Here is a 15000-nt window from a genome sequence, read left to right as displayed (position 1 = left end):
TCCGCGCTACACGTGTTTCAAGCTCTACATGTGTATAATATAATATAACATAATATAATATGTGTATAATCTACAATGTAAAGCTATCTTCAGCTGCAAAATATATATATATATATATATATATTTATACATAGACATAAACATACACACACACACACACATGCACACACATACACAGGAGTGTAAGTATACAATTGCTTAATATGAGTGGAATGTTCTTTTCATTTCTCTAATTCTTTTTTTAGGATAAGAATTTTATGATTCTATGTTTTCTTTTTGACTAATTCTTTCGAAATAAGATAATTATTCCTAATTTCAGATATTTATAGTTGTGGTTGGAAATTGACTAACGATGAATGAAATTGGATCATCGAGCAGTATTGGAAAACAGAGAATACAAAAATGGCGAGACAGAAATAGATTGAGGAATTTCAAAGACCAGTTCCGTCAAGTTTAGCAGTTTATAGAATATATGTCAAATTTGAGAAGACTAGATCCATCTCTGAAACAGCAATAAGGCAGTGATGACTTTCATTTCCAACAAAATGGGGTCCCTCCACACTATACACTTGTGATTATCTGAACAAAGAGTTGACAAACTTATAGATTGGCTGATGAGGCCCAGTAGATTGGCCACCAAGATCACCAGACCTCATACTCCTGGGAACTTTTCTTTTGGGGTGTTGTCACAGACAAAGTGTTTTCTAAAAAGGTATGCACTGTTGATGCTGTGATTGAATACATCAAAGAAGCCTGCCAAGAAATTAATGCCAACAAAGAACTGCGTAGAAAGGTCTGCTTACTTCAAAAGTGCACAAGGATGATATGGAAGGTCATCAGTTTGAACACTTGAAAGACTGAAATAACATGTTAAAGACCATAGAATTATCAAATTCTTCTCCTAAAAAAGAAACAGAAATGAAAAGAACATTCCACTCATATTAAGCAACTCATATTAAGCAACATACACACACACACACACACATACTGGGTTATGTCCCCATAACCCAGCAGTTTGACAAAAGAGACTGATAGAATAAGTATGAGGCTTACAGAAAATACATCCTGGTTGATTTTTTCAACTAAAAAACCCCTTTAAGGCGGTGCTCCTGCATGACCACAGTCAAATGACTGAAACAAGTAAAAACATAAAAGAATATATATATATATATATATATATATATATATATATATATATATATATATATATATATATATATATATAATGTTGCAACTGGAAGTCCCTTAAATCTTATCAGTTTATGATTAAGATAATATTTTTAAAATTTGATTTTTTTTTAATAGGAAATTTGCTTTTGCAGATATTTAAATCTCTTGATTTCAAAGAGTTAATATCCAGAAGATTGTGTTAAATGCCCTGTTTAATATCAACACCTGGCTTTGGGGTTCTTCAAGTAGAGTTCATTCTGATGTAGGTATTTGGGTTATTTCTCTAGCTTGAAGAATAATTCCTCCCTCCCATCACATTTCGATGCCCTGTAAAGGGTCATAGGCACTTCCCCCACCCCTGGTTCACTGACAAAAGAAAAATAAACATAAGATTCCCATTTTCAATGTTATTTGTAACTGTTTTGTCTTGGTTTGTATACCCCCAGTGGAGAGAGTTTTCAAGGTGTTGTTTGTTCATTAGAGCTAATTTTTAACATTGTCATAGACCAAGAAGAATAATTTGTAAGAGAAAATACTAACCCTTCCCCATCTAAGAAGTGACCTTAATAAATAGTCAGAAAAGGAATGAGGAGTAACTTGATACTGAAGATTTGGTGAAAATATAGGTATATAAAAAAGTACTGAGAAATCTTTGGTATATTGACATAGAATCATGACTTCAGATGTGACAGATAGATATATAGGAAGAATTTACGGTGGAAGCCCTCCTCATCTCACTATAAGAAGTAGATAAATTTTGATAGTTAGGTGACCTAATTTATACTGGGGGCTGGCTGTTGTAAAAGTATATTAACTTGACTTAAAAAGAAACAAAAAAAGGGGTTAGAGAGAGTTGGGGAAGCTATTGACTCTGTTAGCAGTAAAAAAAAAGTTTGTACCTGGTTACTCGACTTGCTAGAAATAGAAGCCAAAGTCCCTCAAATAAATACTATTTTCTTTTATCTTTTACTTGTTTCAATCAGCAGACAGCAACCATGCTGGGGCACCTCATTGGACAATTTTTAGAGGAATAAATCGACCCCAGGACTTATTTTTTGTAAAGCTTGGTACTTATTCTATTGGGCCCTTTGGCTGAACTGCTAAGTTATGGTGGCATAAGTACACTAACATTGGTTGTCAAGTGATGGTGTAGGGAACTAAAAATAATATAAAGACACACACACACACACATGCATGCAGCCATATATATATATATATATATATATATATATATATATATATATATATATATATATATATATATATATATATATATATATATATATATATATATATTATATATATATGTACGATGGGCTTCTTTCAGTTTCTGTCTGCCAAATTCACTCACAAGGCTCTGGTTGGCCCGAGTCTATAGTAGAAGACAATTGTCCACCATGCCATGCAGTGGGACTGAACCTGGAACCATGTGGTTGGGAAGCAAGCTTATTACTACACAGCCACGCCTGTGTCTATTGTTTAAAAATGAAAATAAAAATGCATTGGACAATGAAATCTTTGATATATAAAATGACAAAATGGTTATTTTATATATCAAATGCTTTCCACTTAGACCTACTTAATCAGGACAAAAAAATGTAGTTAAACAATAACAACAATAAAAGGCTTCTCTCTCTGTACAATTGGTAGATCAGGCATGTCTAACTGCAGAGTCTCTATGAGCCGCATTGCTCACATACATGTTGCCATAGGGGCAACATATTCTTAAACACATTTACAACAAAGATTTCTGTCATATCAATACTTATTATTAGGTAAAAAAATCTTTTAACCCTTTAGTATTTAAACCAGTCATTTCTGGCCTAAATATTCAACCTGTTTTATCTTCAAACTGGCCAGATCTGGCATCACACTCCTGTCCTACAATGTCATTGTAAAAATAACCAATCGCATCATTAAAATCTCAAAGCTAAAAGATAATGCATAATTAATTCAAAGCAATAAGAATAAATAAGTGTTTAACTGAATAATCTGAATACCAAAGGGTTAAAATCTTTATTTGTTCATCAATAATCCTGTTTTTATTAATCAAATTATTATCGATTACTTTTATTGTTAAGAATTTTTTTGGTTCTCCCATTTTGGTCTTTGTGGGCTGCACTCATGTTTGAAAATGGCTGCACGTAGTCTGTGGGCCACATGTTTGATATGCCTGTGGTAGACTATGTGATGCCACTGCAAGGTAGCATGGAATGGGCATTGAATGTCAAGGATCTGAAGAAAATAGGGGTTAGTGATTATTGACCTGTAAGGACATGGTATCTTGTTATGCAACCATAATATCCTACAAAGTATATTGAATGTTTTCGTAAGTCAATACTGTGTTCTACTGTGTTAGCAGTGCTTTTACATCATTTGTTAAGGTAATCTCTACAGATTCTCTTTAGAAATTATAGCTAGACATTTTATATATGTGTGTGTGTGTGTATGTATATGTGTGTGTATGTGTGTCTTTGTGTCTGTGTTTGTCCCCACCCACCATTTGAGAACTTGTGCTGGTGTGTTTATGTCGCCATAACTTAGTGGTTTGGCAACAGAGTCCAATAGAATAATTATGAGGCTTTAAAAAATAAGTACTGGGGGTGATGCATTGAACTGCATGGCTGCAGTCTAATGATTGAAACAAAAGATAAAAGATATAAATATGTATGTATGCATGTATACATGCATGCCTGTGTGTGTATGTATGTATCTATGTATGCATGTATGCATGTGTATGTGTATGTATGTATGTATGTATGTATGTATGTATGCATGTATGAATGTATGTATGTATATATATATGTATGTATGTATGTATGTAGATAGATAGATAAATAGATAGATAGATAGATAGATACATACATACATACATACATACATACATATATTGATGTGATCTGAAAGTAGGTACTACACCTTTAGCTTTAATATCCTTTCGGCGTCGATGACTGAAATACTAGTGGCCTACTGGGATTGATCTAATCGAAATTTCAACCAAAAATTTCGAGCCTTTTGCTTGGAGTAAAAAAGAATATGATCTATAAAAACAGTGAAATCAATGTTGCTGATGTAAAAAAAATTAAGCATACATACTTGTAAATAATTAAATTAATTATATTTGTTTAATAAGTTTTTTTTTCCATTTTGTTGTAACAGAATGATTTTATTTCAAAAATTAGTGTGAAAAATAAAAGAAAGCATTCGGATCAGTACCTTAACAGGTTTTTTTTTTTTTAGTGGCAAACCCAAAACGAGGTTTGTCGTAAGATACAACATCATTTCTGTTTAGATAGTAGAAGGTTAAGGTTAAGCTAGCGTCACACAGAAGAAGCAAGGCTACCGAAGGACATTGCCAAGGTCGTTGCCATCATAATCATGTCTTGTGAGCCGAAAAACGAGTTGACAGCTGAATCAGCTTGGCTAGATCTAAAAGCCTACTATGACCATCATGGATCTTATTTACATATGGATGAAATGTTCAAAAATGATCCAGATCGGTTTAAAAAATACAGGTTTGCTGCTTTCTTTGTTGTATTTTTTAAATATATATTACTAATGAAATCATGCCCCTAGCGATCTGGGTTCAGATGCCACCGAAACCACTTTTGCTTTTTTATAATTTCGCAAAGGGTTCCATAAAATACTTGCCAATAAGAGTAGATTTATATTTCTATAACATCCTAGACGTGAATGGAATTGCAACAGAATGTAATGACAGATCCCTGCCCGCTAAAATTTGCGGATTTCCATATTAATTAGAAATCGTTATTAAATCCCAATATTGTCAATTCGTTTTAACTCTTTGATATTTGCCACACGGTTTCGATTCTTGATAGCCCGCTAGCCAAATAGAAGGACCTCCGTTCGCTATTTTCATTTGTTGTCACCCACGTCATTTAAAACCCACAAAGGAAGAAATGCTTGAACATACAATACTATTGTATGTCACTCGTCCTCTGTGCATACCTGATAGTTTGTACTGACGCAGGAATTCATTAATTGAATACGATTTTTCTGTTTGTTTTTTTGTTTGTTTTATTTTTGAACTGAAAAAAAAAAAGAAAAAATGCTCATTTCTTTTTATTTTTTACTCTTATTTAAATGATATATCTCATCTTCATTAATTTACTATGGGTTACTGCGATAACATCTATTCTACCTGATTGACGAGAAAGGAAGGAGAAAAAGACGGAATGGTTACTGCTGGGAGATAGGTCTTTGACTTATATAGGTCTGCTAGATCAGGGCTAATATATGTGCGGGAGGAGAGGGGATAAACCACAAGAAATACGGGAAGTCCCAAGACAAATATGAGAATTTTGTTGAATAATTTGCCCGACCCAGATTGTTATTTGTGACTACTGTCTCTGATTTTTACAAACACAATTAAAAATCATAACCAAAAAATGTCATTTTATTAATTAAGCTATTAAATTAAAGTAAAAAAAAGGGAATTTTAAGAAGAAACGGTATGGGATAGGAGAATGATAATAATTAAATATATTGATCTAACTTCAAATAATGTATATTAGTGACGTAGATGATAATATGTCCTGTCTTTAAATACCCTAGTTCTTATCTCAGTTAAATATTGGATGGCAAACATTATTGGATTTATATTTAGAACTGTTTGTAATGCTATTAGAAACGGCTTCTTAATTTAGAATGAATCTAAAGTCATTAACTTACTCAAGCATTGTGTATACATGTTTAAAAACAATAAAAATATGCTTGCAGTGACTCAATCCATTGTAATTTACCTTTTGTTGTTGTTTAGCCTGTTAGAGCAGCAAATCTACACTCAAAAGCGTTCCATCTGTGACTATTCCGTCTTTTCCCCCAGACGTTGATGGGAATATATTGTTCTAGATACACTGTGTCCTTTATTTTTTAAGATAGCATGGGTTAGGGAGTGTAATTTCAAGGAGATTTAGCTGCTGTTTCTAGCAGGTCGAGCAACCACATAGAGACTCGCACTTGTGTTATTTCATTTACAATGCCTGCCTTCTATAAGATTTGTTTATATTTTCCTGTTGGGAGCGGTTAGCTGTTCTGCAAAAAATTCAATGTATCTTGATAGTTTATTTACTGTTTTTATTTCATTCTAAATCGTAATGCACATTTTATACATTTCTCGATTTAAAATAATAAAAAGGATTTTATTTATTGTATCGAGGATGTGAATTTTTCTTGAAACCTGAGCTAGGTGTTGTCATTTCTGTTGTATTTGGTAGAATTGTTAGCGCGCCAGACAAAATTGCTTTGCAATGTTTCTGAATCTTTTACTGTCTGGGTTCAAATTCTGCCGAGGTCAGCTTTGCTTTTCGTTCTTTTTGGATTGATAAAATAAAGTACCAGTCAAGTACTGAGGTCGATGTAAGGGACTAACTCCCAACACATCTCAAATTTTAAGCCTTGTGCCTATATTAGAAACGTGCGTGCGTGTGTGTGTGTGGATGTGTGAGCGTGTGTGGATGTGTGTGTGTGTGTGTGTTTGTGTGTGTGTGTGTGTGTATTCATACTGCAGAATCGTTAATACGCTGGGCGAAATGCTGAGCGGTTTATCGTCTGCCTTTATGTTCTGAGTTCAAATTCCGCCGAGGTCGACTTTGCCTTTCATCCTTTCTGGGTCGATTAAATTAGTAACAGTTAGGCACTGGGGTAGATGTAATCGACTTAATCCCTTTGTCTGTCCTTGTTTGTCCCCTCTATGTTTAGCCCCCTGTGGGCAATAAAGAAATATATATTTTTACTGCGTGGTTGTCCTTCGTATTGTGATAAAGCAGACTGAATGTTATAGCCAGGCATGGTCGGTTTAAATGCTAAAGGGTTTGCGTCTAAGTAGACTACTTGATCGGATAACGGGAATGCTCACTATTGAAACTGACAAAAGATTCATTCATACACACACGCATTCATATAAACATACGTACATACATACACACACACACACGCACACCAGTGCAGTCTTATGGCATGGAGACACAACGCAGTTACCCATGGACCTCACGAGTGAAGGGACCCTAGTCTGGCTTGTTATCAATAAATAATTGCTGTAGGGCCTTGTGCACTGATTTGCCCTAGTGGGGGACATACAATGCTGTTAAGACAGCTCTAACACACTCACACACACACACACAAACATACACATATACACACATTCTGCACTCTATGGCTATCTTCATTGACGCCCCTGATATTCATGAATTCAAATATCCATTAGGGTTAGGGTTACCTATTTATTTCCTTAGTAATCTTTAACATTGCTAATTATTTATAAATGCAATTGATTGTTCTTCACCTGACATGTCTGTTCCCTTACTAGGGTTGATTTGTTCAACTAAACCTTCAACTTAGTGCCCCAGTATAGCTGCAGTCCAATGATGATAAGAGCTACAATAAGTTCAAGATCATACATTTAGGTGGGAATGGTGTTGTCCATAAAATCGATGCTGACATCTGTTGAACGAAAGTTGAAGTTGAACCAGGCCCTAATGTTTGGTAAACTAAGCTATATTACTATCTATACATATTGATGTTGATGATGATGATAATGATTTTTAACATGAGGGCAAAACCTCAGATTAGGGAGCAGGCTGGAATTGATTAAGCTGTACACGTGGTATTGCTTTTATTGTTGACCCCAGAAAGACAAAATGATAAGTTGACCAGTGGCGTAACTGGAGTGTGTACTGCCTGGGGCAGCCCTTCAGTTTGTCACTCCCTATACAGGCTTATACAGCACATCCTAAGTGACACTCCCATAAAAGCATTACCCAAGGAGAACTGTTACTCCTCCTCTCCCACCCCCAACTAAGCTACTGAAGTTGACATCAACCTACTCTGTCATTTTTTGTCCTTTCCTCTCGAGTTTCTCTTTGATCAATAAGTTAACCTCTAAGAATATATGCTGTGATATAAAATGTTATTGATTGTATTTTGTAAGCTTTAACTTTAAAAAAACAAAAGAACTAAAAAAATTCCCCCCAAACAAACAAAAAACCCATCACCTCCTCTACCACCATCACCATCACCACCAAAGACAACACTGATAATAAGACTTATCTTATTGGTGAGAAGCCTTGTTAAGCAGAAAATAGGCCTGATGATGATGATGATGTGTTAAGCTCGTGTTAAATAGGAGAAATCATTATGACTTTCTTATCATTATTTGTTATTTTTATTTTGACCCATTATTTTCGTTATTGTTTTTCTAAAGGTTGGCCAACTGGTCAAACTATTAGAGCCTCGGATAAAATGCTCAGCGGTATTTGTTCTGCCTCTTAGCATTCTGAGTTCAAATCCTGCTGAACTTTGCCTTTTAACCTCCTGTAGTGCTATGGTTATGTAGATTGACTAACCCCTTGCTGACAAATTTTCAGGCTTTGTACTTATATCAGAAACAATTCCAAGGGTAGCTGACTGGTAGAATCATTAGTGCCAGATAGAATACCTAACTGTACTTAGCTATCTCAAGACACCTACCCCTGTCATTCTATGTCTCTAATCTCTTATCAATTAGCACAAATCCACTTCCACCTTCACTACTACTTCCCCTCTCTGCTAAAGGGGATTTTGTCTTGCAAGTTACTTGGTGACTATGTTGGTGCTGGTGTCATGTAAAAAGCACTGGTGATGGTGCCACGTAAACAGTATTTATGATGGTACCATGTAAAAAGCACTTGTCAGTGCCGCTGGACTGGCTCCTGTGCAGGTGGCACGTAAAATACACCATTTTGAGTGTGGCCGTTACCAGTGCCGCCTGACTGGCCTTCGTGCTGGTGGCACGTAAAAGCACCCACTATACTCTCGGAGTGGTTGGCATTAGGAAGGGCATCCAGCTGTAGAAACCCTGCCAGATCAGATTGGAGCCTGGTGTAGCTATCTGGTTTTCACCAGTCCTCAGTCAAATCGTCCAACCCATGCTAACATGGAAAGCGGACGTTAAACAATGATGATGATGATGATGGTGTCATGTAAGAAACATTGATGATGGTGGCACATAAAAAGCAATAATGATGGTGCCACATAAAAAGCAATAATGATGGTGCCACATAAAAAGCACTGATGATGGTGTCACTTAAAAAGCATTCAGTACACTCTATAAAGTGGTTGGTGTTAGAAAGGGCATTCCACTGGAGAAACCATGTCAAAACAGACAATGGAGCCTGGTATGGATCCTGTCAGACTGTCCAACTGATGCTAGCATGAAAAACAGATATCAAATGATGATGAGGATGATGATGATGATAGGTTCAAATCCTGCCTGGTTTAACTTTAACTTTTGTCCAACAGATGTCAGAATTGATTCTATGGCCAACACCATTCCCACCTAAATTTATGACCTTGAACTTATTGTACCTCTAACCACCATTGGGCTGCAGCTATACTGGGGCACTAAATTGAAGGTTTAGTTGAACAAATCAACCCTAGTACTTATTCTATCGGTCTCTTTTGTGGTACTAAGTAATGGGAATGAAAAGAAGCCAATTCTAGTTGTTAAGCAGTGAGGAGAACAGACAGACACACACACAGGTATGATGGGCTTCCACACAGTTTCCATCTACCAAATCCATTTTTTGAGAGGATTTCTGGTACAAAATTTCTAGCTTGTTGTGATACTCCCCAAGGTCAGCCTGGATCAAGTAGACCTACCCATGGTTAAAAGCATACCAGCTGTGTGCAATCCTATCTTATTTTCCTATATATGTGTGTGTGTGTGTATGTGTGTGTGTGTGTGTGTGTGTGATATGTACATGGTTTACATTATCCACATCATCCAATGTGTTAGACAATAGGATGTGGTTTGAGGAAAATTTAACTGCTATTTCTAATAGGGCTAGCTCGAATTTTATTTGTATTTTATTTGTGATTTTATGACGAGAAACGAAATGGTTGACTGGTTATGATGTTGAATAGCCAGGCCATAGGGCTTGAGTTCAAGTCCATTGCAAGTCCTCTGTTATACTGGGCCTGTTTATACTTAATTCAATGGATCTCACTTCAATCAGCTATTGGGAATATTTTTCCTTTATCTGTTTCAGTCATCACACTTTAAGATTCTTATTTTATTGATCCTTTTTTATATAATGGCTAATTTCACCTGAGTTATCTCTCCTTAGATACTTACCTCCCCTTAATGATACCATAAAGTGTTTACACTGATTAATATTGATACACACAAAAGGCAGCTAGCTGGCAGAATCGTTAGCATGTCAAGTGAACTGCCTAGTGGCATTTTGGTGTCACTATGTTCTGAGTTCAAATTCTGATGAGGTCGACTTCACCTCTCATCGTTTTGGAGTTGATGAAATAAGTACCAGTTGAATACTGGGGTTGATGTAATCGACTTAACCTGTTCCCTGAAATTGCTGGTCTTGTGCCAAAATTTGAAACCAATATTGATACATACAAAAGGTAGTGAGCTGGCAGAATTGTTTGCATGTTGGGCAAAATGCTTAATGGTATTTTGTCCGCCTTTATGTCCTGAGTTCCAATTCCACCAAGGTTGACCTTGCTTTTCAACAGTAAATGATGACAGATATATGTGTGTGTGTATGTATATATATATATATATATATATATATATATATATATATATATATATATTTATATATACAGAGTGTTTCAAAAAATTTGATATCATTTGAGATGTAAATATCACAGAAACTACATAGTCAAAGCAAATGAAACTAAATGGGCTTAATATTGAGCAACATAAGATTTATTCCTCCAAATTTGTATGAGAAATTCATCACAGGAATGTGGATTCCATGAACGATTTCATCTGCCGTTATGCACTGAACGAGCTGCAGCTTGTAGGGTTTTATTAGCAAGCATTTCCTGAGGATGTGCCAAACTGTGGTTTGAGGAATCTGGGTTTCCGGACTAGTTCTTCTTATGGACTTCTTGGGGCTTTGCAAGAGGTTTTGGTGAACCTGCTCAACCGTCTCTTCTGATGTTAGTAATCATCCAGATCCTTTTGCCCTGCACAGACAGCTTTCCTCAAATTTTTTGTGCCATGTCCAAATCTGCATTGCCATTGGTGACTTTTTAGAGAACTCTCTCACAAATGCATGCTGCGCAGTCTTGTTCAACTGTGTTCGAGCATACTCCAACACATAAAATGTCATTTCTCTTTCAGTGAATGCCATTTCTATACCTGAAAAGATAAACATATCAAACATTATACATTAAATTTTGACCTGTTTCTACACATGCTGTTAAAATTTGAAGTCATTTGAACAAGAACTGGCAAAGTTATTAGATTGTGAAATGATCTCGAATTTTTTGAAACACCCTATATATATATATATATATATATATATAAAACAAATAATAAATGAGTATATGCATATATACGTACAGGTATGTGCATACCTACGTCTACCTGTACATATAGGTGCATATCTGGGTACAGGACATTGCAAACAAAACGTAGACAAGAAAATAATAATAACCAGAGTACAGAAAACACACAAGCCACATAGAGAACATTTTCCTTCATCAGCTACCCCCATTTTAACACCGACACACACACACACACATGCATGCACACGTATGCATGCATGTATATGTACTGCAGGGTTGCAAAGTGAACTTGTTAAACATGCAGCCATACCTGCACTCATTATGTTTTAAATGCTATATATAGACTGGCATCCTATCGCGAAAAAAGATGCATCTCATCTGCTTAATGCATTGAAAGCATCCTTTTTTAGGAGTCTTAAGGTACACACATTTTTCTTTGTTAGCAACCAGCTTTATTTGCTTTGTTGCTAACGTTGCAAATATTTTGGGCTAACACTGACTTCATACAGATATACATACAAGCATAGATACACACACACCCACACACACACATATATATATACATGCTTGCATGCATGTATCTATGTATACATACATGGTTGGCAAGTAAGCTTCTCAACTACATAATCATGTCTGTACTTATGCAGTCATGCCTGTACACACACACACACACGTGTGTGTGTGTGAAGCTGCATGGCCTAGTGGTTAGTGTGTTACACTCATAATCACAAGATTGCGGTTTCAATTCCAAGACTGGTGATGTGTTGTGCTCTTGAGCAAAACACTTCATTTCACTTTCCTCCAGACAACTCAGCTGTAAATGGATAACCCTGCGATGGAATAGTGTTCTGTTGATGAGGAATGTTGTGGCTTGCATGCCTAGCCTACAGGGTAGCATCGTTCGAAAGCTGCAACAATTCGAGGAAGTACATTGTGATTAGCAGTGTATAACAACATTGAATAGTTTGGTCAGAAAACAGCACAGCTCCCATGACTTTTGGAAACATTTTTTCACACTCAGAATTGCTGAAGCATGGAACAAGCTACCTGCATCAATTGTTAGTTGCTGAGACATTGCATCCTTTAAAACCTCCATGCTTCCTGAAATTCACCAACACTACACCTGATATCCTTCTCCCTTCCATACACATGCACACATGTGTCTCATGTTTTGTACACTGTTCACTTTTTTGACTTTTGTACATAATTCTATGTACTATACATGCACCTTTGATGAGTTGTAGTACACCTGAGCACTGTACACAATAATTTCATTATTATTACAGTGACACACAAACACGCACACACATACACACAAACACACACACACAGGGTGTCTGTCAGTCAAGATTGACCATGCATCTGCTCATATGTATATGCAAACCTGAATCTGCTGACATTGGCCAATGCAGCATGGCACCAGTATTACTGCAGGTGTTACTGTCAGAAAGCAAAATGTTAAAAACAGACACCACAAGGCATCTTGCTTGACCCCCTCTAACAATTCTTCTAATCCATTGCTCTAGATTGGTACTTCTTTCATTCACTTTGAAAGGATGAATGGCAAAATTGGCCTCGATAGGATTTGAACTCAGTGTGTTGAGGGCTGGAACAATTATTACGTGGCAATCTTTCCAAAGCTCCAGGATTCTGCCAATTTTTCACTTTTAAGATCAGCTAAATCGAGTTGATTTGTTGTTTAGCCCTCGGTTAACCCTGTTTGACCAAATCTGTGACCAATGGCATTCTATCCTTGACCATTCTATCATTTTAGTGGAACTGAACCAGAAACCATGTAGTTGGGAAGCAAGCTTCTTACCACACAGCTACAACATTTTATTTTTCTTCTTTTCTCTTTTCAGTTGGGGGGGGGGGGAATGCAGTGCTTGTAACCCTGCTGCCCTGACTGCCTTTGGTAAAGTCTATTCCATTGCGAGCATTTGGGCCAAGTCTCTGGTTTGGGATACCTTCTTCCCTCCTCCCCTCCCCCACTTATCTCATAAGCCTTGTCTTGTAAAGAGTCCTTGACATTGCCTTTTCTTCTGACTATAAGATAAAAATGGTTTCAAATTTTGGCACAGAGCCAGCAGGTTTTGAGTGGATGATGAAGTCAATTGCATAGACTCCAGTACTTGATTCTCGACTGATACTTATTTCATCAACCCCCTAAAAGGATGAAAGGCAAGGTCGACCTTGGCAGAATTTGAACTAAGAATGTACAGATGGATGACATACTGCTAAGCATTTTGCCTGGCATGCTGACAGATCTGCCAGCTCACCACTTTACTGTGAGATAAAAATAGAAGTAAAAGTACATGACATGCACCATATTTGATGGTATTTAAGATGCACAATTTTTACCCCTAAAAGTCTCAATTCTCCAAAAAAAAAAATTCCATCTCAGGTCCTATATGTGAAGTTGCTTTAAATATTACTTGCCTTAATACACTACACCTATACCTGGAGAGTATGTCCTGGCACATTGTCACCATCTCTCTTGTTCATTCTCACTCTCACTCTTGCTCTCGTCTGCTCTCTCTCTCTCATTCTCTCCCTCTGACTGAGGTAACCATGTATCTCCTCTACAGTAAAACACCTGTTTCTGTCCCTCTGTCACACATGACCCTCTCATCACCTGGCTCAAAGCCACCTCTTTCAATAGGTGGCTGCTTTCAAAAGATCTTTGTTTTACAAGTTGCTAGGTGACCTTGCTAGTGTTAGTGCCATGTAAAAAACATTCAGTCCACTCTGTTAAATGACTGGTATTTGGAAGGGAATCCAGCTGTAAAAACCATGCCAAAGCAGATTTTGCTAGTGCTGGTGCCACATAAAAAGCACTCAGTCCACTCTGTAAAATGTTTGGTGCTAGGAAAGGCATCCAGCCTTGAAAACTGTGTCAAACAGACCTTGCCTGTGCTGGTGCCATGTAAAAAGCACCTAGTCCACTCTGTAAGGTGGTTGGCATTTGGAAGGGAATCCAGCTGTAAAAAGCCATGACAAAACAGACAGTGGGGCTTGGTGCAGTCCTCTGGCTTGCTAGCTCCTGTCAAACAATCCAGTTCAAGTCAGCATGGAAGATGGGCATTGGTGATGATGATGATGCTCTGTTAAGATTGGGGATGCATTAATATGTCTATGCATCTTGTATGCCATTAAATATGGCATAAATTTTATTGATGTCTGAAGGATAGAAAATTGTCCACCCTGGTGAGGGAGGGATGCAAATCTTGAAATGTAGAAAGCTAGAATAAAATGCCAAAAGGACATCTTTTGTAATCTAAAGTTTCACTATTGTTTGACCTGCTAGAAGTAGCAACCAAATTTCCTTGAGTCACACCTGACTCACTTAGAAAAGAAAGGACACTGTAAACAATGTACTCTTGGATCTATTGTATCTAAGAAAATGTTAGGATGGTCAAGGTCAGAACACTTTTAATTGGGTGTCTGCAGGATTAGGGTTGGGTTGGTGTTAAACAAGAGCAGGATTGTAAATGGAGAGTAATTGAGATAACTGTA

At 36.7% G+C, this 15000-nt stretch overlaps 1 protein-coding gene across 2 annotated transcripts in view; it reads left to right on the top strand.

Annotated features, from left to right (window-relative positions):
- The first annotated feature begins 4446 nt into the window (after positions 1–4446).
- The window catches only part of LOC106872920 (glucose-6-phosphate isomerase), a 72990-nt gene continuing 62436 nt past the window's right edge, over positions 4447–15000 (top strand). For both annotated transcript variants that reach the window (XM_089357878.1, XM_089357877.1), the window contains exon 1: positions 4447–4685. In XM_089357878.1, the coding sequence (XP_089214004.1) occupies positions 4549–4685 (137 nt within the window). In that variant the 5' untranslated portion in view covers positions 4447–4548. The remainder of the gene's footprint in view (positions 4686–15000) is intronic.

This window comes from Octopus bimaculoides, chromosome 9 (assembly GCF_046866305.1).
Source record: "Octopus bimaculoides isolate indiv1 chromosome 9, ASM4686630v1, whole genome shotgun sequence".
Lineage (NCBI taxonomy): Eukaryota > Metazoa > Mollusca > Cephalopoda > Octopoda > Octopodidae > Octopus > Octopus bimaculoides.
Note: the sequence above shows the minus strand (reverse complement) of the source record. Positions and strands in the feature narration are given on the sequence as shown.